This window comes from Pholcus phalangioides, unplaced genomic scaffold (assembly GCF_987345545.1).
Source record: "Pholcus phalangioides strain wild (caught in Gottingen) unplaced genomic scaffold, Ppha-v1.0 ptg000007l_1, whole genome shotgun sequence".
NCBI classification, from domain to species: domain Eukaryota; kingdom Metazoa; phylum Arthropoda; class Arachnida; order Araneae; family Pholcidae; genus Pholcus; species Pholcus phalangioides.
The window spans coordinates 17,975,761-18,000,734 of NW_028301600.1; the positions used below are offsets into that span (position 1 = coordinate 17,975,761).

Below are 24,974 nucleotides of genomic sequence, written 5' to 3' on the forward strand. Positions count from 1 at the left end.
AAAATAACTTCTCCAATTGGAAAACTAACTACTACTTCACCAAACGCCAACTCTGGCCATATCGCTATATTGCAATTTACTGCCATTAGTGAGATGGGTTGGAAGTGAAGGCGCTGTCTATCGGTGGTCGACTTGAGTTTGTTAGGGAAAATTTCTTATCTATATCCTCCCTTGGGTTCAAACCCAGGACCCTGACAACAACCTTCACGATGGTAGACGAGCATCTTACCACCATGCCACTCGGGCACTGGAAAACTAACTATCTACTTCTTTTCAGGATGCAATTAATTAAGAACAGATTCATCTTTCACACACACACATTCAGAATAAAACTTTTTTGTACACATCAAATGAATTTTCATTTGCTTTGCAATAAAGCTTTCTGGATAATCTTGTGTTCTATCGCTATCTTTCACTTCATTCATATCTTCCATTTTATTTTGAATATAATTGTATTATAGAAAATATTTGAGATTTTTTCAATCGTTTATTTTAGAAAGATATTATTATCTTTATAATATCAAGCACACAATATATTGCATAGTTTTTTTCCCTCTTTTTTTTTTATCCTGACCAATACGTCAGAGCATATCAGACCTATTAAAATGAATGAAAACAGAAATTATTTAAAAAAAGTTTAATAAAATCAAAACAATTACACACAAAGAAAATTATCCAAAATTTAGTTCTTGTATATTTGAAAATGACTGTTTTTAAATATGAATTGATGGATGATATGATAAATTAATGAAAAAAAAATGATTTTTACATTAACTTGCATGAATATCTCTGACTCATAATGTGAAATGAAATCACACACACAGAACATCCTCATATCATGTTGTTATCAAGATATTGAAGACTGTGAATTTCCCTTATGTAAATTGCTGCCACATAACCAAAAATAACCATGAACTTTCTCTGAAGCTTTTCTCCATTTTGCTAAACGAGGTGCTTTTTCTGCAATATCTCGTTCGTGAACACTCCTTTCATAGTATTCAACTTCTTTCAAATAGCTGTAAAAATTATATATAAAGACAAAAATAAGAAGTTTGTCTAAATTATCAAAATAGGTGAAAAAAGCTAGAGGTTTTGATGGAAATTATAATTGATCAGTTGCTTAATTGATAAAACTGCTTTACAAAAACAAATTTCATAATTTTCCAAAATAGAGCTACAGCTTATATGAGTTATAAAATTTAATTTCAAACCCAGTGGCTTATGCTTCTTACATTTTTCATATCTATTTCCAAGTGAGAATCTGGGTTACACATCTGCACATGCTTTACTATGAGATTTTTTTGGAAATATGTTTCTCTCTCTCACCCAATCGCTCTTAAGTTGCGTTTTGTTCATTAAATTCCATAACATGCATATGCTGATATACAGGCACATTAACTTGTTTATTTTCTTTCAAAGAGTCTCTCAATAGACAAAAAAGAAATACAAAAGAGTTTCCATTGATTTCAAAATAAAACTAATTTCATTAATATTGCATCAAAAAAATTACACTAAATTAAAAAGTTTCAAACTTAAGCACTTAAAAATTTCTCTCCTTATAAAATTTTTCATCATTCATGCGACTGATACGAATTTTTTGACTGCCAATGAAATTTAGTGGTTGAGTTCTGACTGATAATGTACGTTAAAGTGACAATGAAATTTACAATAACTTACGAAGCTGGTGGCCATCTGTTTTTGTTGAGATATGCTTGATTTTCTGGGTGTAATATCCTTATTAACTTCTGTGACTTGTTTGAAATTTCATTATAATTTGTTGCAATTACATATTGACACCATTCAGCAAGCTGTACAGCATTATGAACCTTTATGAAATCAAAAATATATAATTCAATATTAGTTTTATAAAATTTCAAATAATATAACAAGTTGTGGATATTTAGAATAATATAAAAACTTGAACATATATCATTTAAACATATTGCTTTTTATTACATATTTTTACTTGATTTATACGACAGAAACAGCCAACCTGTGGTGCTTCATGATTAAATATCAATAACTTAATATCAAAATACCAATTTCAAAATATGAATTCCACATTATAAGACTAACATTTTCACTCTTAATTAATTTTATTCAATAAATAATAATGATAGTGTGTTAATATCTAGTTTATTAACATTAATTTAATAATTAAATTATTAAAATGAAATCATTTTTAATGTAAAACTCTTATAATGTGGAAATTATATTTTTAATTATATTTTGATATAAATAAGAGTCTATTGCTATCTCAATATTAACCAATTAATAATCCGGAGAAGCACACAAAAATGCCAAAATCGTTTCATGTTCTTCCAATAAACTCTTCTGAATTTGTATGAAGGTGAACATCTTTAACCTCTCAAATGGTTTCTGATAAAATATTAATTTGGAAGTTTTATATGGAAGAAATTCATACACCCCCCTTGAATATCGTTACATAAGAGTTTCACTTATCTTATTTTGTGTCTGACATATGCATATTGATAGAATATGAAAGCTATTAGTGAAACTCGAAGTGAGCAATAAATGTGTATCACAGGTAAAGAAAATCATAAAAATAGTGCATATTTCACCATAAAAAGTATATATCTAGCAACCCCTAAACATAAATCACTACAGAGTGCATCATTCTTATGTTTTATTCTAGCTATAAAAAGTGGTGCTTAACACAGTTTTTTCCTAGCCAGAAAACTTACTCTAATGAATATTCACTCACTGACACCCTCCTCCCATAGTCTCAGAGTGCTGCATCATCTTTTGTTATAGCATATACATAAAGCATTGTGAAAATCAGTCTGAAATCCATAAATAAAAATAATAATGTATAATCTAACTAGACTAATCTTTTTTCACTGTTTCATAGAGGGAAGACAAAAAGTATTTCATTGAAAGGACGAAAAATACAAATATTCAATGAATAAATGTCTGATGAAACTTACTATGAAATCTCTTGATGAAACACTTGGGTTTAAACGTAGACAGCAATTTAATATGGAAATCTCATGTTCATGAACTACTTAAAAAACTTCGTTTTGTTTTATATAATTTTTATTATATAAGTAAGAAAGTTTCCGCTAATTTCTTAAAAGACCTTTACTATGCTTGGTTTTATTCACTTATAAATTACGGTACAATTATATGGGGTGGTGATTATAAAACTAATTTATTGCCTTTATTTTCAATACAAAAAAAGAGTTTTCAAAATTTTGAATCCGGGTCAGTCTAATTCTTCTACAATTTTTAGAAATCTTAATCTACTTCCTTTACGCCATAATGCTCTTTTTCATATTATTCTTTTCTTAAACCATAATAAAGGCTTATGCAGTTTAAAAGATAATGTTTCCGAGTGAAGACCTCACATGATTTACCGTATTCCTACTTTTAGGAAAGAAATTTTTCGTAAACATTTTTATTATTTAGCTCCGAAATTATATAATTCACTACCACTAGAAATACAAAATATACCCACACACGCGGCATTTAAAAAAGCATTATTCAAATTATTAATTCCAATAGACGATGTAGCCTCTTATTTTGACCTTTAGGAGGAGAAATAAAATTTATTCAATTTAGCTTTGGCACTTTAATTATGTATATTTTTTCAATTAAAAAAATTTTCTTGTTTGTGTTTATCTATGTATGTGCGAGTTTCATTTTTTTCATAAATTTTTTATCTAATGTTTTGTTTTATTTTACATTTCTCGCCATGCATTAAGAACTTTGTCTTTTTTGTGTTGTGTATGTTTTTTCGTTCTTGATTTTTTATCTTTACGTATTTTTTTTTATTTGACAGTGATAATTTTGTTTCTTTTATGTTCTATATGTGTCTTTTTTTTAATGTTTCTGTTCATGACGTATGCTTTATATATTTTATTCATTAATTATCATGTAAATTTTCAATCATCCGTACAGGCATCACCGCCTCTGGATGATAAATATGTTTTTTTCAAACTAGTCTAAATCTCTGTATGTTGGAAATGAATAAATTTGATTTGATGATGATGATGAAACTGAGTCACTCCTCTTTTCTTTTTGTTATTTTTTTTTAAATACATCCCACGTAATTTATCGAGCAATAATAATGAATTAGAGAATATTCCAAATTGCTTTCAAGATATGTATCAGTTATTTGCGTAGTCAAATAATTAGAAATCTATTATAGAAATCCATTGACTTTGTTCCACTTGAATTAAAATAAGCAAGGGTATATGATGTGTGTAATATTAATTATCATCTGGTATACGTGAGATAAAATGTATTTTTATAATTTCAAAGACAAAAACTCAGAGATAGCATTGCAATAACTATGTCCTCTTGTGTTTTGACAATTCATTGAAATGTATAGATAGCAGTTAAATGTCCCCAGATATAAATTATAGACCTCATAGTGAGTAAGTTTCTCATTTCAGCATCCTTAAATATGTGATTTAACTTTATTTGATAAGAAATTGTTTCTATTAAATAGTAGCAAATAAGTAAAATAATGGCTTTGTGAATGAATTAATTTTTTTTCAAAAAATCAATTTATGTTTTTCTTTAATTTATTGAATACAAATACTCCAATGCAACCAATACTTTCATTACAAAAAAAAAATGATTCTTGCATACATTTTTGTTAGTAAAACTACTTAGATTATTTACCTGACATGGTTCCAGCAAATGGCATACATGCTCTGATATATCTGTTCCTTGTTTGTTCATTTCACTCAATTCAGATACTGTACGATCTTCAATCAGACAAATCAAATGATTCAGGCACAAACGATTTGCTAGTTCTACAAGTAGAATATGGTCAGATATACTTCGAATTTTGTCCAATTTATCAGCGTACAAGTATGTAATCATTTTCTGAAAAATTCTTTTGCTTACACCAGGGAATGATACCTGCAATAATTGAAAATAAATTAGTCAAGTATTGTAAATGTGTCATACTATTTTATGCATCAAAAGAATGAGAAAGGTTTTTATTCATTTTAAAGTGAAAATAAACTTTTCTCACCACTTTTTCTTTACTCTCCACAAACTGACCATTGAACATTGCTTTCATAACATCTGAACGTGCCATCATCATCGCTCTATGAGCTGAACAGTTGCCATCATCAAGCTTGAACACAACATCTACAAAAAAACAATAACTTAATATTAATGTCTATTTTTAAGTGCTAGTAAGTTTTATAAGACAGAGAAAGATGAATAAAAATAATTTATGAAATGAAAAAATTAATTTATGAATTAAAATTAAGTAGCCCAAGTCCCTGAAATCCCCCCCCCCCAGATACATATGTGTTAAATTGGAACTATTAGTCATTCAGATATTGATTTTAATATCAGAGTTATATTTCACAAACTAATTCAAATTATGTAAATATTAGTTATAATTAATTGTTATAAGTTTTGACTGCCTATCTCAAAACTTCTATATTGCCAGTTAATATATAAGATAGTAAAAAACATGACTCACCTGCAAAATATTTGGAATTCATGTAAGTATTTTTAAGACCCCCCTGAAGTTTGCTGATGTACTTTTTGGCCAAATCCTTGTTCAAGTGATCATCTGCATCTACAAGGTTCTTTACAGAAATCTAAAAATAGTTATACGTTTAAATATTATATAGTAACTTATATCCAATATCAAAAGAAGTCATTTACATAGGTTCTGTTTGAAATTTCTATTTGACTATTAAAATTCTGTCTAGAAATATGTTCTGTTAGAAAAAAGAAATATCTCAACATATTTTTCTTCAATATTATTTGATATAAAATATTTTCAAGACTGCCTATTCTTCATGATTTCCTTATTTATTGTTATTTATGCTATCAATTCATGTAGTCAAAGATCACAACGTAAGATGACTGAAAATAGCATAAAACAATGAACAAGTGTTACTAAGTCTCATATTAGAAGTTAAGTTGTATAAAGCATAGTAAGCAGTATCCAACTATGAATTCAATTCTTTGTGATCACAGATAGATAAGTAGCATGAATAGTATGGAAAATTTTTTAGTAAGATTTATATGATATTATTTAATAATTTGTAACTAATTCTCTCATTTCTTTCCATTTAAAAGATGATTTAATTGATGCACGTGAAAAGTTATTCTGAGAACATTTTTCCGCTTTCAACCAGAAAAAATATTTATTCATGCATTCATTCTCAATTTTTATAGCTTTGACACATTATGGAGTACTTGTATGTTCGAACTTCAAAAGATGGTTATCTGGCCGCTTCTTAGAGTTTTCTGAAGTTTGAGAAAAAAATTTCATGTTACATATTTTTGCATGTGCCTTTATGTATTTTTCCATACTAGCATGATACATGAATATAGACAACTGGATATAATGCAGAGATGGATATTTTTTTAAAGGAAAAATCTATAAGCCTCTGTGGGGAATCAAGCCACCATCCCCTTGCAATCTGGGCAAGTACAGTAGACCAATAAGCTACAGAAGCACTGATGATTTACTTCCTTGGAACATATATACACTAAACAGGACCATGCAATGGACAATCAATGATAATAAAAATGTAATCTGACCCAACTCAGCTATAACTCATAATGACATAAGTCACCACATGGTGACATGATTTTACTCTCCACAATTCATACAATGAAATAATGCAGAGATTAATTATATAATTAATCTTTGAATTATTAATATAATTCAGAGATTAATTTTTTTAAAGGAAAATTATATATAATTATGTATACTCTAAGGAAAGGAATCATCAGTGCTCTTGCAGCATAGTGATGCAATGTTCTTGCCTGGCCAACAATGGTACAAATCTTCAATCATTACACTTCACTCATAGTTCAAAAAATAGATGGCAGGAAACAAGCTTCATGTTAAGCTCACAACATGGACATGTACATTCCAACATGTACCAATTCGTTAGAAGTTCCACAGAGGAATGCGGATGAGATGCATGTGTGATTTAGTAGTAGTAGTATTCTTATGTTCTTACCCACATGATAAAAGAACTGTGATTTCATTCCCTGCAGAGACCCAACTAAAACAATTATTTCTGTATTGTATCCAGTTGCCTATATCCTTGTACAAATAGTAGAGAGCTGTATCACCTCCGTATATAAGAATCAGATTACATTTTTATTATCATGTACACAAATGCATACTTTATTTTTACCTCTAAATCTTCGATACCTGTGACTTTGGCCAGGACATGCATTTCTGTTAGTTTGGAATTGTGATCAACATCCAGTTCCCCAGTGTACAGAAATCTGTTGAAATCAACATTCACCAGTGAATAATAACATTCATTACAGACTGAAACTGGGACCTATTAATGGAACTGTTAGAAATATAATCAATAACAGTCAGGTTTTGCATTAATATTTGCATTGAATCATGAAATACTGGAAATTGCTAGTGCAGTGGTTCTCAAACTTTTCACATGTACAACTACCTTGTTCTAGCGATTATTTACCTATGACTTCCTTATCCTGGGGATCATTCACACTTGGTTCCCTTGCCTTCAGTGATCATTGAGCCATGCGTGCCTGTTCGTTGCCCTAGTTCCCATTACCACCATGGCTCCCTAGCAGTAGTGATCATTCGTCCTTGTATCTTCCTTTACCTTAGCGATCATTTTACTTGTGGATTCCTTGTCCTAGTGATAATTCACAGTGACTACCTTGTTTTGACAAACAAACATGTGGCCTACATATATATATATATATATATATATATATAATGCTCTCACTTCCTCACTTCTCATCAAGAGTTGTACAAATATTTGGATACAGTCTAATTAATACTAATAATAGCTTTGTAGAGACACATCAATATTCTTGGCTCACACCCATAAAAAAGTTTGGGGATGCCTATGGTAGTGGTAGTACACAGCTAGAGAACCACTATACTAATGTAGTATACCCATTGTTTTAAAGCCATGTTTTCATAAAAAATTTCTTGAGGTAAGCCTATGTATAGTGTTAGAAGTGTGTAAGAATGTTCATCAGTTCAATAGTAGTTATGACTAATTATCACTTAAATTATTATAAACTTAATTAACAGTTATGTTCAAAATGCATAAAGTTGTGTCGCTAAACCTTAATTATTATAGGAAATGTAAATATTCACATTATTCTAGCTTGCATATTTGTATCAGCAACAAAATATTGTGTAAGGGAAAGAGATGAATTGTTTATTATAGAATCACTTATATTCAGTACAAATTTCCATAGTCCCACTTATTATTATGGCATTCCAAAACAAACTTTACCAAAAAAAATTATTTACATATTTACACACACCATAAATGTCAAAATATGTGTCTTTCACAAGATTTATTCAAGATAATGACAAAAAAGGCAATTTTTTTTTTATTATTGTTATTATTTTATTTACTTATAGTTTTAGTTTTAGAAACACTTTTTGCAGAATTTCATCATTGAATCATTTCTCAACACAAATTAATAAATTACTCAATGTTTTATATTTTTTCAGTGACACAATTAAGTATACTAGAAAAGCATAAACGTCAGGACAATACAACCCAATTTATGCCATTTTTAAGATCTCTTCTGGCCCCAGCTACAATGAGCATTTAAACAACACTCTTACTACCCAGAAAGATATCTAGAAAGAAAGTGAAGGCTTATGTGTGTGTTCCCCCTTCCCTTACCAGATAAAAGCTAGAAACAAATCAATTTTGATAGTGAAGAAAATAGGCATACATTACTTTAGATATAATAAAATAGACATCATCATCGGAATCAACATTTTATAAATGTAGCTAGCCATTTGATTGAAAATCAATGAAAAATTTATTTTCCATTAGCCAAATGATGAATGCTTGATATTCTTTCAGCAAAATTTGCTTTTTCAGGGTAAAATACTGGCTACATCTATAACCACATAGCTATATTTTAGAAAAGGAGCACTGTGACATACTATACTTACTTTAAATAAGAATAAATAGTTTGAAGACTCATGGATTGGAAAGTAGTTATATAATTCTGCAAATAAAAAGTTTAAAAAAGTTAATTCAGAAAACATTTAGTTTATGATATAAGAAGGGTAATAAATACAGCAAAATAGTATTTAAAATACAGTAGTAGAACTAAATGAGTAAAACGAATAATAAAACTTAATCTCATGTACAAATCATTATTACTAGTTTTTATAATTTTTTCAGTTTATGTTACAGTAGAACCGCTCTGTAACAGATACCCATGGAACAGAAAATTTTGTTTGCTAATGGGGAGTTCCCGTTAATGGATGGTAAAATATGTCAAGGCCTGTCAACGTGATTTAAAAAAGTATGTCAAAGGAAGGTGTCCCCCTTAATGGAGAGTGTAGGTTATGGGAGATTCCACTGTATATTTTTTATACCATGTATATAAAATTGATAGCGCCAATTTTGTGCATTTCATCAGTGTGCTGTAGCACTATTTTTGATATTCCACATCTAGATGTTATTTCTCTACATAGGCATAAAACTTGCATCACGCCCATAGGCCTGAGCCGCCCCCCCTCAACATTTGCCACCATCTCCATAGTTACCCTATGAAAATATTAGGTTTGAGTAACCCCCCCCCCCTCCCACAGTTCTGCGCTGAGCATTCCCAACATTTTCAATAACTTTATGCTTATGTTTCTCTAATTCACTCACCAAAAGAAATTATTGACAAAAAGTTTACAATTCTGAGACAATTCCACTGATAAAAATCAATTGCATGTAACTAATTTTACCATGCTTTTGATGTAGTGTTCATTCATAATAAATATGAGTGTTAATCTCTTTGAAAAGACCAGTTCATTTCTCCGCCTATCAGCTATGAAAGAGGTAATATTACAGATTTGTTTGTAATATTTAACAGATACAATATTTAATACTGTTTGATTCACAAAGAAAGTTGCGAGAAATGAAAAATAAAGCCAAATTCTAAGAAAGCCATGTTTTCTAAAAGAATCAATAATTTCCAAAAGTGTAGATTTTATTCCACAAGATTTATGATATAATGTTTGAAATGAGAAACTTTTTATTAAAATATTAAAATATATATATATATCTTAAAATTGCATCAGATTCTAATTGTTCCATTAAATTCAAGAATTTCTATTCTTACACTGCCCATAAACTTGGAATATTTTGTATTTGTGTTTGGTTGATAGAAGATGCTAAGAAAAGATAACTATCATTCTAATAAGATGTGTGACTGTCTGCTTGGCGGCGACTTCTCATTTTTGTGAGGGCCCCCAGGCCGTGCCCAGGTGGGCCTGTGCGTTAAGACGACACTGGCCCATGGGCCTCATAAAAATGAGATTGAATTAAAGAGTTTGGGAGTAAGCATGCAATTGGTTTGGTAGGCATTTTTAGCCAGGTAGAGCCTCAGAAAAATCACTTCACATGGGAACCCATGATGCTCTTAAGATGACCCTGCCAGAACCCCCTCTCCCTCCCCTAGTTTTTTGCCAGGGAACCTTGGAGTGGTATTTTAGAATTTACAAAATTAAATTCTATGTTGGAGATTTGACATTAATTAACTAAATTCAAACCCAAAAAAAGGAAAATATGATGGCTTGTCAATAGTTATCAGACCTAATTAAGATCGGTGAAATAACTATGTCACCAACCAAAAAAAATGGACAATTTCTTCAAAGTGGGATGTTTGGTAAAGCACATTTTGTTGTGTAAAAAGTGGTGTGAAGCTTTAGTCGGATAAAAAAATCAAGTTTATCCCAGAATCCTCTAAGCTAAAGCCCTTTCGACCTCCCACCAGAGTCGTCTTTAGGGGCGGCACTTGAGCTGCCCCTGTGCTGTTTCACCTGTGTGCTTTCTAATACTCGTAAAAGATTTCAATAAAGTATGTACAGTCAATTTAACAATAATCTCTTAAATGTTTTTGTTTATGGTTATATATTTTTTAATGTTTTAATTGATTGGTATACCCTTATTATAATTACATTATGAAGTTGAACAAATAATGGTAGAACTAACGTAGTAATACATTGATTTAAATTGAAAATATCATCATTTTTGACACTAAATCAGTTTTGGTTGTGAACAAGTTTTTCTGAATAAAAAGAAAGTTCACAAAATTAAAAAAAAAATTCAGTGAGGGGAAGTTTATATTTATGTATTTCCAATAATAATAATAATATACAATTTGATTTCCTACACACATATTATATGTGTGTCATATCATGAGTAATTATGATTTCTACATTGAGTAAATTTTTTATAAATGAGCCATGCTTACCCAGCAATTACTCTCATGCTGAACTGTTAATGTCTGCTTGAAGTAAGGAGATACAGACTTCAAAATGAAAGAGTGAGCTACAAAATAGTTGTTGCCAGAAAAAAATTTTACATCTGCATGATATCCAGAGTCCAGCAAGGTAAATAAGTCTTTGGTATATGAAGATTCTCCAATATAGACCTCTGGAACTGGTGGGCATGGAGGACAGAATGGCATCTATATACATTTCATAGACAATAATATGCAAGATGAATAAAGAAAATTATTTCAAAAAATTAACAATAAAATTTGGATCACAAGAATCAAAACTTTTTTGTGTGATAAATGAATATTCATTTCAGTATTCTTGATCTTTTAGAAAAACTTTTTTTCATTAAATTTTCTTAATATTATAACAATTCATAATATTTTTTCCTTAATTTATGTGTTTCATATCTTTGTTTTAATTCCATTAATGATTATTATTGTTGAACATCATTTTTATTTTCTTCAGGTTCATTTTCAAACCTACCTGAAAGCTAGCCTTAGCAAGTTCTTGTATCATATCTCTGGTTCCACACACACATTTGGATTTTCGCTCACGATAATTATGTTATCAGCAAAAGTCTTTTTGATATCTTCGCTTTCAATATAATTTTGCCTGCTCTACTTTAAAATTTTTTTGTTTCATATACCGCAAAAAAAATGAAGGTAGAATTTTAAAAAAAGACTGATGAAACCAATGCATGGGTCATCTTCGGGGAAAACCACTGTGTCTTTCCCAAGACATTCATTTATGATAAGTAGTTATGCGTAAAATCTTAGAAATACCAATCCAGCCTTCAAAAATACATTGGGCATAAAATATTTTGAAAATGCATGGCGGAGACTCAAAAAATTGAAAATTCAAAAAAATGTTAGTGCAAAGAAGATAAAGATGAAACTTAGAAAAAATACAAACTTCATAAAATGCTTCTGAAAAAAAAAAATTTTAAAGAAGGAAAAAATATACAATCTTTTTCACAATCACCTGGAGGGAAGGAGGCGAAACATTCTTCAAATTTTGGGCCCAAAACCTTTGTTGTTTCCGTGCAAGAAGAGCCATGCGAATAGCATTCTCAAAAACATCATCTATTCCATACTGAGTTAAAACACTTGCTTCGTAATATGGAGCTCCAATCTCATCAGCAACATTGCGTCCTTGATCAGGAGTAGTAAGATCACTTTCTTGAGGTATTCTATTGAATGAAGAAATGTACATTATATTTTATTGTTGCAAAAAATCATTTGGTCATTGTTTATATTAAGCAACAGAACATTTTTTAAATTTATAATTATTTCAAAAGCTCACTTCTATGATTAACTATTGAACTTTACTTACTTGAAAAACAAATATTTTGGAATGGACGTAACTAGAAACAAAAATTTATTGTGTCCTCCACACAGAGCCAGTATCCATTTCGGCACCCCCGGGCATAATTTTGAACAAAAAATGCCAAACGTAACGCCCTTCTTGATCTACAGAGCCTGAGACACCAGAACCCTTCTCTCCCCTACTTGTGGCATAGGATCCTATGTTATATACCCGTAGCTTTTACCGCTCACCCCTGGACCTTCTTTTTTTCTTTCTTTCATTCCGAGTACAACTCAGGTCTATCACCATCTATAGGCAATTTTTTTACTACCTAGTGAGTTGTACCGGAAATGTAACAGTGTGTGAACCTAACAGTCTGAGTGTGTATGTAGTGTTGGGTTTGATTTTTCAGTGTCGCCATCTATATTTCAGTAAGAAGTGAAGTGAGTGATATGTTATAATTGAATTACATTTGTATTGTTTGTAGGTCTGTTGCTCTCTGTGGCGAGACTTCGTAACGGGAAGATCGGCTAGCATTTGCACATTGAAGTTGGGAACCACAGAAAACCAACTTCAGCCGACCACCACTACGGCGACGGTGGGGTTCGAACCCGGGACCTCGCGATGCGAGTCCGTCACTATGACCACTCGACCAACACTTGGACCCAGAGTCGTCTTAAGAGCATCGAGGGCCCCCGGGCCAAGTGATTTTTCCGAGGCCCTACATGACGAATTCTCAAAAAATTCAACTACTTCCCATTTTTCTGAGGCCCCCGGGCAGTGCCCAGGGGGGCCCATGCGTTAAGATGGCACTGCCTGGACCATTTGCCCACTTCGGAAAATACTGTACCCTAACTAAGAACTCAGGTCAATTGCCCAGAGCAAGGCCGTAGCGGGGGGACCCCCTCGAAATGTGAGAAAATGACCGAAAAAAGGGAAAAAGATGGTCAAATCTATTGTTCTATATCACTTTGGTCCCCCCCCCCGAACGACATTTCGGGCTACGGGCCTGGACAAGAGGCATATTTTTCAGGGAGGGTACAGCCTAGGTCACAGGGGTGGGAAGTGACCAAGTCCATTTCGGAGCAGCTTTGGAGCAGCAAAATTCAGGATTTGGAGCAGTTTTGGAGCAGTTTTGGAGCAGCAAATTCAGGATTTGGAGCAGCAAATTCGGGATTTGGAGCAGCAAAATATGGGATTCGGAGCAGATATTTATAAATTGGAGCAGTGAAATTAACAAGAATATTTTCGTCAACCCTCAACCCTTTTCAAAATAAAACTGCACTGTCTTTTGTTATCAAACATCTTTTCATCAGCTTGATTTTTGTTTTTGGTGTTTTAGGCTTTTGACACCTTGTTTTTGAAAGAGCGGCTGTCATAAAATTTTTTGCACCCGTCTATTTAAGATGATTTTTGCTTACTGAGGGCACTATTTGCTGCCTTGAACAGCAGCACTTCAAATGAGCTAAAAAAAATTTATAAGTTTTAAATTTTTTTATACTTGGAAAGAAATTGTTGCAAAATGGGAGAGAATTTCAGAGGAAACAACTCGATGTTTGGCGATTCAGCACTCATTATCTGGCGAGATTGACGATTTACCGCTCGTTATTTGGCGATATTGACGATTTACCGCTCGTTATTCGGCACATTGGCGATTTAACGCTCGTTATTCGGCAACATTGGCGATTTATCGTTATTCGGCAAAGTTTCTAAACTAACATTCGTAATTCGGCGAACATGCGCTTTTTACTCCCGGAATGAAATTTTTTTCACGAAACATCGGGATTTAACACAATGACAATCGACTACAGTAATTTCTGCTGCTTCCAGAGGTGACATTTTTTTAAACGGCAACTGACTCGCATTTGCGCTTTAAAGCTGAAAGGCATTGCAAACCATCTTCAGTTCCACGATCACGGACAATATCGGGGTTTCGCGATGGAAAGCCCGATCAGGGGCCGATAGTTTAAGTATAGTGGAATAAAACACGCTCTTCTCGTAAAGAAACGTTTCGTGGCTAGTAGGAACAAAAATTTTTTGGCGTCCTTTCCGAAATTCCGGACATACTGAAGCAAAATTCGCTATTTGGCGCAGAAAAATGCGAAAATACGCTATTGGAGCAGGATGGCGCAAGATATTAGTTTTGGCGCAGTGCGGCGCAATTGGCGCAGAGTTCCCACCCCTGAGGTCAGCAAGTTCGAAGGTGACGGCAAATTTAGGAGCCACATGCATGGCCCCCACAAGGGGTAGGCTGACAATGCTCCAGCCCTGGGGCCCAGAACGATTTTCACAATTTTTTGTTCTTTTACGCTATAAATTCATCATAAAGGGGGCCCGTGGAAGCCTCGTCGGAGGCCCCGCAAAAGATCCCAGCCTGGGGACCCTGTTTCAAGGTGTGGGGACCATGGCCACATGAAATTAGAACGGGAGAAAGGCGGCAAAATTTGAATATCCCGCAAGCAGCGAAACCATATATCCGCCTCTACTATTGACACAAATGTTCTGGTACAACTCGTGAAATGCTTGGGTTGGATAAGATATGCGCGGATTACATATACATCCCCCAATCTTTCATTATAGGGCAATTTACTACCACTTTGTACCAGAAGACAGCAGCGTAATAGACCGGCAGAAGAATAGACCTCAGAAGCAAGACTTCTAGAATATATAGGTCAGAAGTGGTGAATTCTGCGTCAAATTCGAAAGATGCAGCGGAAGACATTGCGTGGGTAAGTGCTGCCACCTAGCTTGAAAATAAGTAGTAAGTAAATGTAGAAACATGTTTATTGTTGGATTACGGCCATCTAAGGACAAATCGGGGCTTAACTACTTTTTTTCGGCTAAGGACTAGATCGGAACTGCTAAAAAAAAGGAAAAAAAGAAAAATTTTGGCAATTTCAACTGCTATTGGTGAATGCTTGTGAAAAAAAATACGATAACACTTATATCAATAAATAAATAGATGTTTTAAAGTGGTAAAAAAATTTTTCCTGAAAAAGAAAAAAAATTCCGGAAACCTGAAAAGAGGACAAAAGGGCAAATTTTTAGGAGGACGTTTGAAATGGTATCAAAAAAAAGAACGGTTGGTAACTCTAGCTTATTGTACGGTTACTATCCGTCCTCCTCTTTGGTGTCGTTTGAAGCGTCCTACGTTTTAGAAAATTCGTCCTTTTGTCCTCCTTTTCAGGTTTCTGGAATCCTTATCTTTTTTCTCAGGGGATTTTTTTTCATTCTGAAACATATATCTCTTCATCAGAGGCGCCGACATAAAGAAAACATTGGAGGAGGGCTGAAAAGTTGCTGGTCGTCCCGTATATACGGGACTCAAGCGCTTACACAAGAGAGGGAAGGTGCGTAGCATTGTTTTTTTTCAGAAATTATTGGGAAAGGGGAGTAAGCCCCCTCTCAAAATTTATTGAGGGGAGCTCAAATGGCCTCAGCCCCCTAGGTTATGGCGGCACCTATGAAGGCAGATGCTATTTTTACCATGGCCCACGTGGCCCAGTTTTCCCCAAGATAACATAAAAAAGACACACAGTTGGAAAAACAGCTCTAGAAGAAGAAAACCGCAATACTCATTTTAAGAATATTCTTAAAATGGGTATTGCGGTTTTCTTCTTCTAGAGGGGCATCTACTGGTTGGTGAGCAAACAATGGTATATACCATTACCATTGTTTGTTCACCAAGAGTAGATGCCGCGTACTGAAGTGGGAAGTATGGCCCCCACATCCTGTAGCGGGGCCCCTAGGCTGGGATCTTTCGCGGGCCCCTAGGCTGGGATCTTTCGCGGGCCCCTCGGTCAGACTTTTAACGGGCCCCTTCTGTAGGTAATTTATAGCGTGAAAAAGTAAAAAAATGATGATAACCGTCCCGGGCCTCAGGGCTAGAGCCCTGTCAGGCCCCCCCCCCCCTATGTGGGGGCCATGGTGGGAAGGTTAAATATTCCATTCAGAAATAAAGAAAATTGGATGCAAACAACACTCAATGCTGATTCCTCTGGTAAAAAAAAAACAACACTCCCAAAAGATTTTTAAAAAAACTTCTGAGGGTATAGAAAGGACTCGCCCCTCCTCCTTGCTCCAGGCGAAATAAATAAAAGTGACCAGACGGTATGCACAATTAATTAAAATCGAGGGGAGGCGAATCGTTATCATTTGTTGCTTTTTTTACTCCAACTCATAATGTCTGTGCTTGGCATATATGTCAAAATGTCACCCTACTCCCCCTTTCCACCTGGTCAGAAATCCTGGAGGAAAAGATATTAACCAATGGACGGTAGCATTAAATAAGCTCAATTATGCATAACCCCCAATCAATTCGGTAAGTTTGATACATTTTTCTACATTTGTCGCTTTTACCGGTAATTATACATAATTCCCGAATGCAGTTGGTAAATATGAAGTACGATAAATATGGAAGAATCAGTTTTTCCCGTGCGTGATGGGTGCACTCAGTACCGGATTAACCCATATGAGGGCCTTAAGCACACAAGTGATTTTGGTGAAGTCTTGGGGATGGGGGAGCTGAAAATTGCCAGTCGTCCCGTATTCCCGTATACGGGACGCAAGCTGATATGCAGGAGGAGAGGTTGCGTTGTATTGTGAATTCATTATTTATTGAGAGGGGGGCAGGGGCTGTTCCCCAAAAGTTCCGGCCCTGGGAGAAAAAGTTTTTTTTGGGGTGGGGGGGGCATATATGCGGTCTTTGAGGCAGAGGCGTACGTAGGAAAAGAGGTATGTGCCTTAAATACAAAAAGCAGTCAATTTAAAGGCCCTGAGCATGTGCCCCGTTTTCCCATGCCAGAAACGCCCGGTAGGGCTGAAATAACCTGAGCCGCCAGCCTGGTTTCGGCACCTATGCAGGTCAGAGAGTACACGATAGACATCGGGTACAAGGGGGTTAGAATTCCCTTGCTTTTAAGTGGAATCTTATCCCCCTTGCTGTAAATGCAATATTCGCAGAGATATTTGAATTCAAAAATCGGAGAAAAGTTGGGAAAGAACGGCATAAACTAACGGAAATCGATTTTTTCATTTACGCTACTCTTCTCCCGATTTTTCTCAGATTTTTGAACTTGAATATTTCAATGTATACTGTATTTAGAAATGTGAATTTTTTTGTTGTTGTTGTTGTCGGACTTTCGAAAGAGACAGGGCAACAACTTTCTAATTAGGTTTTTTGAGCACACGGGGACCATATAAAGAATTTTTTTTTTCATGTATATGACCCCTCAAACAAATTTCAAGATTTTAAGTAACTGAACGTCATTTGAGTTCAAGTGACGTTTAAGTTATGTTTCTAAAGTCAACGGTTACAGAGATATCCGCCGTGTGAGCAATTTAGAGCACCCCGTGTACTTTAGTTATAGAATAATATACGTACCTAATAAATGGACTTCTCTCTCTGCATAAGTCTAAGAAATTTTTTTCCTTGTGGATATGCCGTAAATCATTTTTGCATCCCACCAACACAATCGGTGTGTGAGGGCAGTAGCTTCTGATTTCTGGATACCATTTTGTCTTGCAGTTCCGCAATGAAAGTTGGTTGGAAACAGAGAAGCATAATAGAACAACATCAGACCTAAAAGTAGAAAATTACATGACACTTAAATATGGTAAAAATCCAAAAGAGAAAATAATGTAGATAATCTAAACTTGCACGGCAGTCAGGGCCGCAAATGGATGTAACATTCGGACAGGCCCTGACTTAAGGTGGTCCAAGCTTGTTTAATCACTGCAATAAGATTATGTTTGTTTTCGTACCAAGCCTTTATATGACACGCTAACGACTGGGGTCATTGATTACGTATAAAAAACAATCCAGCTTTATGGCCCCAAATATTCCGCAGCCCGGTGCGATCGCATACTTCACACCTGCTTATGTTCGACACTGCTGTCTCGGTCGCGTGCCGGACCATAGGGGTATCGAATTGTAATCCTCATCGATATTACTCGAGGCCACCAAAATGCCTACTTGCCCGAAGTATCTCGTTGCAGCCCTGATTGCAGTCATGGGCGGAGATACGAGGGGGCGTCTTCCCCCCCCCCCCCAGCATCAAAGGTGGAGTGGTCTGATCTATAGTGTATATATGAATTTACATCATCATCGTGCCCCCCCCCCCCAGCAATAACCCTACCGTCAGCCCAATAGTTGGTCGGCTGAAGTTGGTTTCCTCTGGTTCCCAACTTCCAGGCGCAATTGCGAGCAGATCTCCCCTTTGGAAAGTCTCGCCACAGAGTGCAACAGGCCTACAATGATGCAATTACTCAATCATTACACTTCACTCATAGTTAGAAAAAACTATGACAGAGGCAGCACTACACATAACAAGCATTACTCAGGAACAAACTTCACGTCAGGTTTCACTACGCGTACACGCGCATTCCAACATGTACCAATTCGTTAGAGGTTCCGCAGAGGAATATGGACGAGCTACATGTATGGTTTAGTAGTAGCAATAATGACTGTGCCTTCACCTCCCAGACTTTCAAGTCAATTCCGCCGATTGCAGTGCATCGTCTAGTTGAAAGACTTTGAACTAGACATTATGAAGACAAGATGTTAAAGGTCAGTGTATGTTCCCATACCTTTCACCAGTCGGGGCTGCTTCTAACTGGGGGCAACAATTGAATGATATTTGCATCATGACTGAGCGCGTGGCTTCCAACAAAGGCAGGGGTGACAGGGCTCTAGTCCCGGGGCGGGGGGGAAGACAATTCTTTTTTTTTGACATTATAAATTCACTATAGAGGGGACCGTCAAATATCCCAGTCTAGAGACCCTGCTGCAGAATGTAGGGCCATGACTGAGCGAGCCAGGGCCGCAACTAGATACTTTGCAAGCACGCATTTTGACGCCCTCCTTGTAATATAGATGTAGGAGCTAGGAGCAGATAGCAGGAGTGTTTCTCAAAGTGTGCATTGTGGCTTCTAGCGGCGTCGCCAACCTTTGTCAGGTTGCGACGAGCTGGAAATATTGATGTGTGTGCCTAAATATGCTTTGGAGTGGATCTTTTATGAACGCACACAATATCTACTAAACTATTCTGGAGAGCCGCAGATCAACCATAAATAAGACAAGGAAGGCGCGCGTGACAAAATTTTGAGAAACACTGAGTAAAAGAGTGAATTTGGCCAGAGGTAGCTCGATAAAAAATTTCTACCCGTGCGGGACATATTTTTAGCTCCCCGACCACGTTTTTTTTGGTTGACAGAGCTTTTTTGTTTGCCCTTTCAACTCAGATTTGGTGCCCCCGTGCGGCTGCACGGCCCAAGAGCCACTCCTGAATTCGGTGCGCCTCTTGTCCAGCGCTTGGGGGCACCAGATCCGCCTGTCCCCCTCCTCCATTAGCGGCCATGGAGCGAGCAAAAGATATAAGCATGATGATATCCGTTGATGAGGTTATATGGCTCCTTCATAGTTGGCAGCTTAAAATGCGGTTTTTAATTACTCTGGAGCAACGGATCAGTGTCTCCTTAACATCATCATGGATCCCCAAGAAAATTGTTCTTTTGTGGGGCCCTAGCTGGAAGTAACAGCCTAACAATCTATATGATTATTCTCGAAAATCATAGTACCAGATACATGGCGCGCCCCTTCAGGGGGGCTGTCCAGGCACCAGCCAAAGGGTTCGGGATAATTCTTATTATATTTTGTTCTTCACACTGCGCTATAGTGGGGGGGGGGCGAGAAAAATCTTATCAGAGCTCACCAAATATTCTAGCCTAGGGGCTGCAGTATGTGGGGGCCATGACCAGATATCATTACCAAGAGGCGGTCCAAAATAAGGGGAAAGAAATACTAGAATTTCCCATTAAACACTGGTCATATAGCCCCTTACGTATAGCAAATAGTTTTATAATGAAACTGTCAATGATAATTTTTCCCGAAACCTCAGAATATTATCTTGTTCCAAAAATAAGCGTAATTTTTTTTACACATGAGAAGTAGCTCATTTTATTCATTCTTTTATATTTTACATAAACCATAAATGCTAAAGATAATGTGAGCGTAAATTGTTCCAATGCAATACATTGCAGTTATGATAGGAAAAATATATTTTTTAAAATACCTTCCATAGGCGAATTTCCTATCCTTTTCATGATCTCCAAATGTGTCCCATAACCGTAGAGATACGTGTACACCATCTACCACTCTCCAGGATTTTTGTAAAACCTAAAATAAGTTTTATGACTATAGTTTTGATCTTTGAAATTTGTGATGAAAAAAATAATCTAAAAAAAAAGTAGTAAGTGAATTAACTCTTATCTCTTATTTTAAGAATTTCCCAAATGGCTGCGCTCACTGAGATGGTGGGGGCGCTAACTGCATGGTTTTGGGACACTTACTTCCGTATCAATGATTTATGCAGTCATCCTACTTTGTCACACACCAACTCCGGTCACATCAGAGCTACATAGTAAATGCTGTTTCACATCTTTGATGTTGCGCTTGCCACCTTGGCTCAATGGGCGTGATCTCGAAGCTGCTGTGTGACGTCACGGCCTTGCTATTTTCTTCTCGCAGACGAGACTGTTTAAGAGTGATGTTTATGGTGATATTTTAGTGTTGCCGGTATGCGTGGGTGGTATTTTTGCAATATTATTTTGTCATTCTTGTCATTCAAATATGAGTTCTTGTGCGATTGCAACTTGCAAGGACAATTCTCAAAAAAGAGAGACACTTCGGATTCAAGTTAGTTTTCATACTTTTCCTAAAGACCCAGAGATGTGCAAAATATGGGTGTCCAAATGTAAGATGCTCGATTGAGTAAACTGTAAATACGCTTGTATTTGCCTCCCATGTTTTTATGTTGCAGTTGTATTGGTAATGTAATAAATAAGTCCAAGGCTTTTAAAAACTACACCTAACTCACATGAAAATAAAAAGATAATTAAGAATTATCTGTCAGAAGGTAATTGAAATTATCTGTTAGAAGATAATTGAAATTATCTGTCTCGATTTGGCTTTCAATTAACCCAATGACAATTAACTAACTACGTGATTCAGCTGAAATGGATCCGAGAAAACTATTCTTAGTGGAAGTTACCTCATAAGCAAATGCAAAACTTCTTATTTTAAATGTTTAAATGGCTAAACGAAGCAAGCCAAAATAAATAAACAGATACTAATGAAAATAATCGAAATGATAATTTTGGAAAGAATTCAGTAAAATGGGCAGTACAGAGATTGTGCAAACTACCGTAATTAACCCCTTTCACCGGACTTGTAACCCCCTGGACTTTTTTTTGGAGGGTGGGCTATCTTAAAAATGTGACATACTGCAATAATCCACATACGATAGATGAACTCAAGACTAACATCAATAACGCAATATCAGACATTAATTCTCGCAGACTTTGTAAAGTCTCGAGCAATCTGGTAAAATGAATGAGCCTATGTGTCCATGAAAAAGACAAACATTTTGAACATTTATTGTAAATTCTAAAAATTTTTTTTCAACTTTTATTAAAGGTCATGTTTCAGTTCATAAGTTTAATCTGTTATTTTTTGTTAAAAATAGTCATACTCATTTAAAAAAAAACATTCATAAACTATGACGTGCGCGAATTTTGAGAAACAGCCTGTATCAAAATAACTTCAAACGCGGAAGGCCTTGGGTTCATCCTGCAACTGCATTGCATTGCCCTTGATGATCCAAAACTGTGTTTTAGCTGAGTTTTTTCAATATTCATTACATTACCTTGTGAAAAACATCAGGTTATATTCAGATATATAAAGAGTTCAAATTTGTCCGTATCGTATATTGTATTGAACTTGAAGGGGAGAAAAACACACATCCACAAGAATAATATCTATCTCATTCCCTGTTGAACCTCTCGACTGTGCTTCATTTTTCTTTCTTTCTCATTCCATGAAATGAATATTACCTTTCCCCCTGCAGAAATTCGCTGAAAATAAAATCTGAAATTACATTGAAGAAAACAGGAAGAGAAGTTAATTAAGATCCCACTAGCACACACATTTATTTTTTCATCACTTTCGTATTCGAGACTGGTTTTTGTGATGCTAAAGCCTATCGAGAGAATAAAGACGTTGATACACGTTTACAGTGTGACTTTGCGCGCACATTCGTCAGTGACATTGCCTGAAAATGAGTGACGAATAAGTGGCGTACGCAAAAAATTTATAAGTTTTCTTGTACGTAAATATACACAGCATAGAGCAAGCACGCCTCCTACGTATTTCTTAGTGTACGATCGCTTTCTGAGCATTTCTAGGGGCTAGCACACATTCCACGTTCCAAGGACCGTCCCAAGAACATCATGGCGTACAAAAATCATTGTCATGTGACCCCTAATGCACTAGAGTTCCCGGGTCGCACCCAGTGGGTCCATGTGCCAAGATGTCTGTGCGTCATGCATTTCTAGAAATACGAACATCTTCTGCGCATTTCTAGTGATACGCAAGACCCCTACGTATTTACAGGGAATACTTGAAGCGCAAAAAAATTCACACTGGTTCACAATTCAATGGTTCACTTAGGGCTTCTCAAAACCCCAGGATGAACTACCCGCCACCTTTGAGAGAAGTGTGATGTCAGTACTATCGCTATAGCCAATCGCTGTTCCCTATCTTACATTGTTTAACAATTTTCAAATTCAAATATCTAGCGAATAGTAACGTGGAATTTTTTAAAAGACGGAAAGAGATTTCTAGTTGGGTTTTTAAGCACACGGGGCCTGTATAAAAAGATAACGTTTTCATTTTTTTATGTGTACGATCTCTCTCAAAAAAAAATTACGTTATTTAATGAAACTGCACAAGTCATTTGAAAACTTTTACTAATTGGAAGTAAGCTTCTAAAGTCAACGGTTACAGAGTTAGTCCGACGGACAAACAATTTAAATCACCCTGTATAGTGTACATATGAATAAGAAAATCCACTTGGCAACGATTGAACATTGAATGGAGGAAAACTATCTAGGACCTGCATGTGGCACGACACTATCATACAGGGACGTTGGAAGTGTTTCAGACTTGTGGGTGCTCGACTTGGGCTTTAATACAAGTGATTTTGATTTCTGAATTAGTTCTGGGGGTGCTCAGGCCGGTATTTCAATATACTGTGGATACTCGAACACCCACGGCATTCCCAGCTCCAATGCTACTGTTGCCGTACGAAAGCGTCTAAAAAAAACATGGGCATGCCTTACGTTTCTCTCCATCATCTAAAGGCCCGTTTACACGACGCAAGCGCTTTAGTTGGTAACTTAATTTTTAGTTGCCAAGTACGATACGATGTATGCAGACGATAAGGGCCGTTTACACGGCTTTAGTTGACAAGTGCGCAAGTGCAGAAGTGATTTAAGGCCCGTTTACACGAGGCAAGCGCTTTAGTTGGTAACTTAATTTTTAGTTGCCAAGTACGATACAATGTATGCAGACGATAAGGGCCGTTTACACGGCTTTAGTTGGCAAGTGCGCAAGTGCAGAAGTGATTTAGTTGGTAAGTGAGATAAGAACGGTTCTATTTTTCCCGGTTAAGTAGACCTATGCGCATGCGCCAGTGGGCGTGACCTGCCGCTCTGGAGGGGTCTTTTTGCTCTCTCACGGAGGGGTTTATTTTGATCTCAAGCGTGAACCTGTTCATACTCCGTCGTCTCCTGAAGTTTCGCTAGAATTCCGCCGAAATATTGGATGGTGAGGTGGCCAGAGGACACAATCTTCAAGTTTGTTGAAAAATATCTTCGCCATGAATGTTTGTTGAACTATAGAAATGGAAATTACCTTGTTCAAACAAGCTAAAAATTATTCGATGTTGGGAAAAGCTATGGAATATTCTGTCGACGTGATGTCAGGAGTTATATATTTTTGAATCTTCAATTTTTTTTATCTGGTGGGGAGGATTTATATATTAAAAACTGGAGAGGGGGGTTTCGAATATTTCTCTCGTCCAGAACGAATTTGCTGCCATCTGTTGTAAAAATACATGATCAAATATTTAACATAAAGATATCATCTCTATAGATCAAATTAAAAAATAATGATTTCGAAAATTTGGAAATAATTTTTGTTTAATGAATTTTTATTATTTAATTTTTAACCCTTAGAATTTCCTACGAATGCCAAGAGTCTTCTCCCGTATTTTCGGCTTACATAATTCATAATTATCTCCTCTTTAACATCGATGAAAATATCATATAATCGGTATTTACAACTTAGAGGAGAAATAGAGAAATCTTATATTTCTTCTCGATGACTTACTTAAGTTTATAATATGTTGTGTGTTCTTTTTTCCCCTGTGGCGTCATCTCTCGCCCCCTTGCGTGGGTGGCAGAGGCGAAAAAAGGGGACAAGCGAACTGTTTCCCTTGCGTGACCTACTTCTTGCTCAGTGTGTTGCTCTCGCGCAAGTGAGAAAAGAGTTTCTCCTTTTTTATTA

At 35.6% G+C, this 24,974-nt stretch overlaps 1 protein-coding gene across 3 annotated transcripts in view; it reads right to left on the minus strand.

The window, feature by feature from the left end:
• Positions 1 to 622: 622 nt before the first annotated feature.
• The window catches only part of LOC149085010 (rho-related BTB domain-containing protein 1-like), an 87,995-nt gene continuing 63,643 nt past the window's right edge, over positions 623 to 24,974 (minus strand). For 2 of the 3 annotated variants that reach the window (XM_089232764.1, XM_089232766.1), the window contains exons 3-13: positions 20,641 to 20,744; positions 17,952 to 18,149; positions 12,245 to 12,452; positions 11,236 to 11,451; positions 8,933 to 8,988; positions 7,155 to 7,248; positions 5,471 to 5,591; positions 5,009 to 5,127; positions 4,651 to 4,893; positions 1,678 to 1,826; positions 626 to 1,016 (exon numbers count right to left, since the gene is read on the minus strand). In XM_089232764.1, the coding sequence (XP_089088890.1) occupies positions 848 to 1,016; positions 1,678 to 1,826; positions 4,651 to 4,893; positions 5,009 to 5,127; positions 5,471 to 5,591; positions 7,155 to 7,248; positions 8,933 to 8,988; positions 11,236 to 11,451; positions 12,245 to 12,452; positions 17,952 to 18,149; positions 20,641 to 20,744 (1,677 nt within the window). In that variant the 3' untranslated portion in view covers positions 626 to 847. Of the gene's footprint in view, positions 1,017 to 1,677; positions 1,827 to 4,650; positions 4,894 to 5,008; positions 5,128 to 5,470; positions 5,592 to 7,154; positions 7,249 to 8,932; positions 8,989 to 11,235; positions 11,452 to 12,244; positions 12,453 to 17,951; positions 18,150 to 20,640; positions 20,745 to 24,974 lie in introns of all 3 variants that reach the window. The other variant, XM_089232765.1, reaches the window with a different exon arrangement.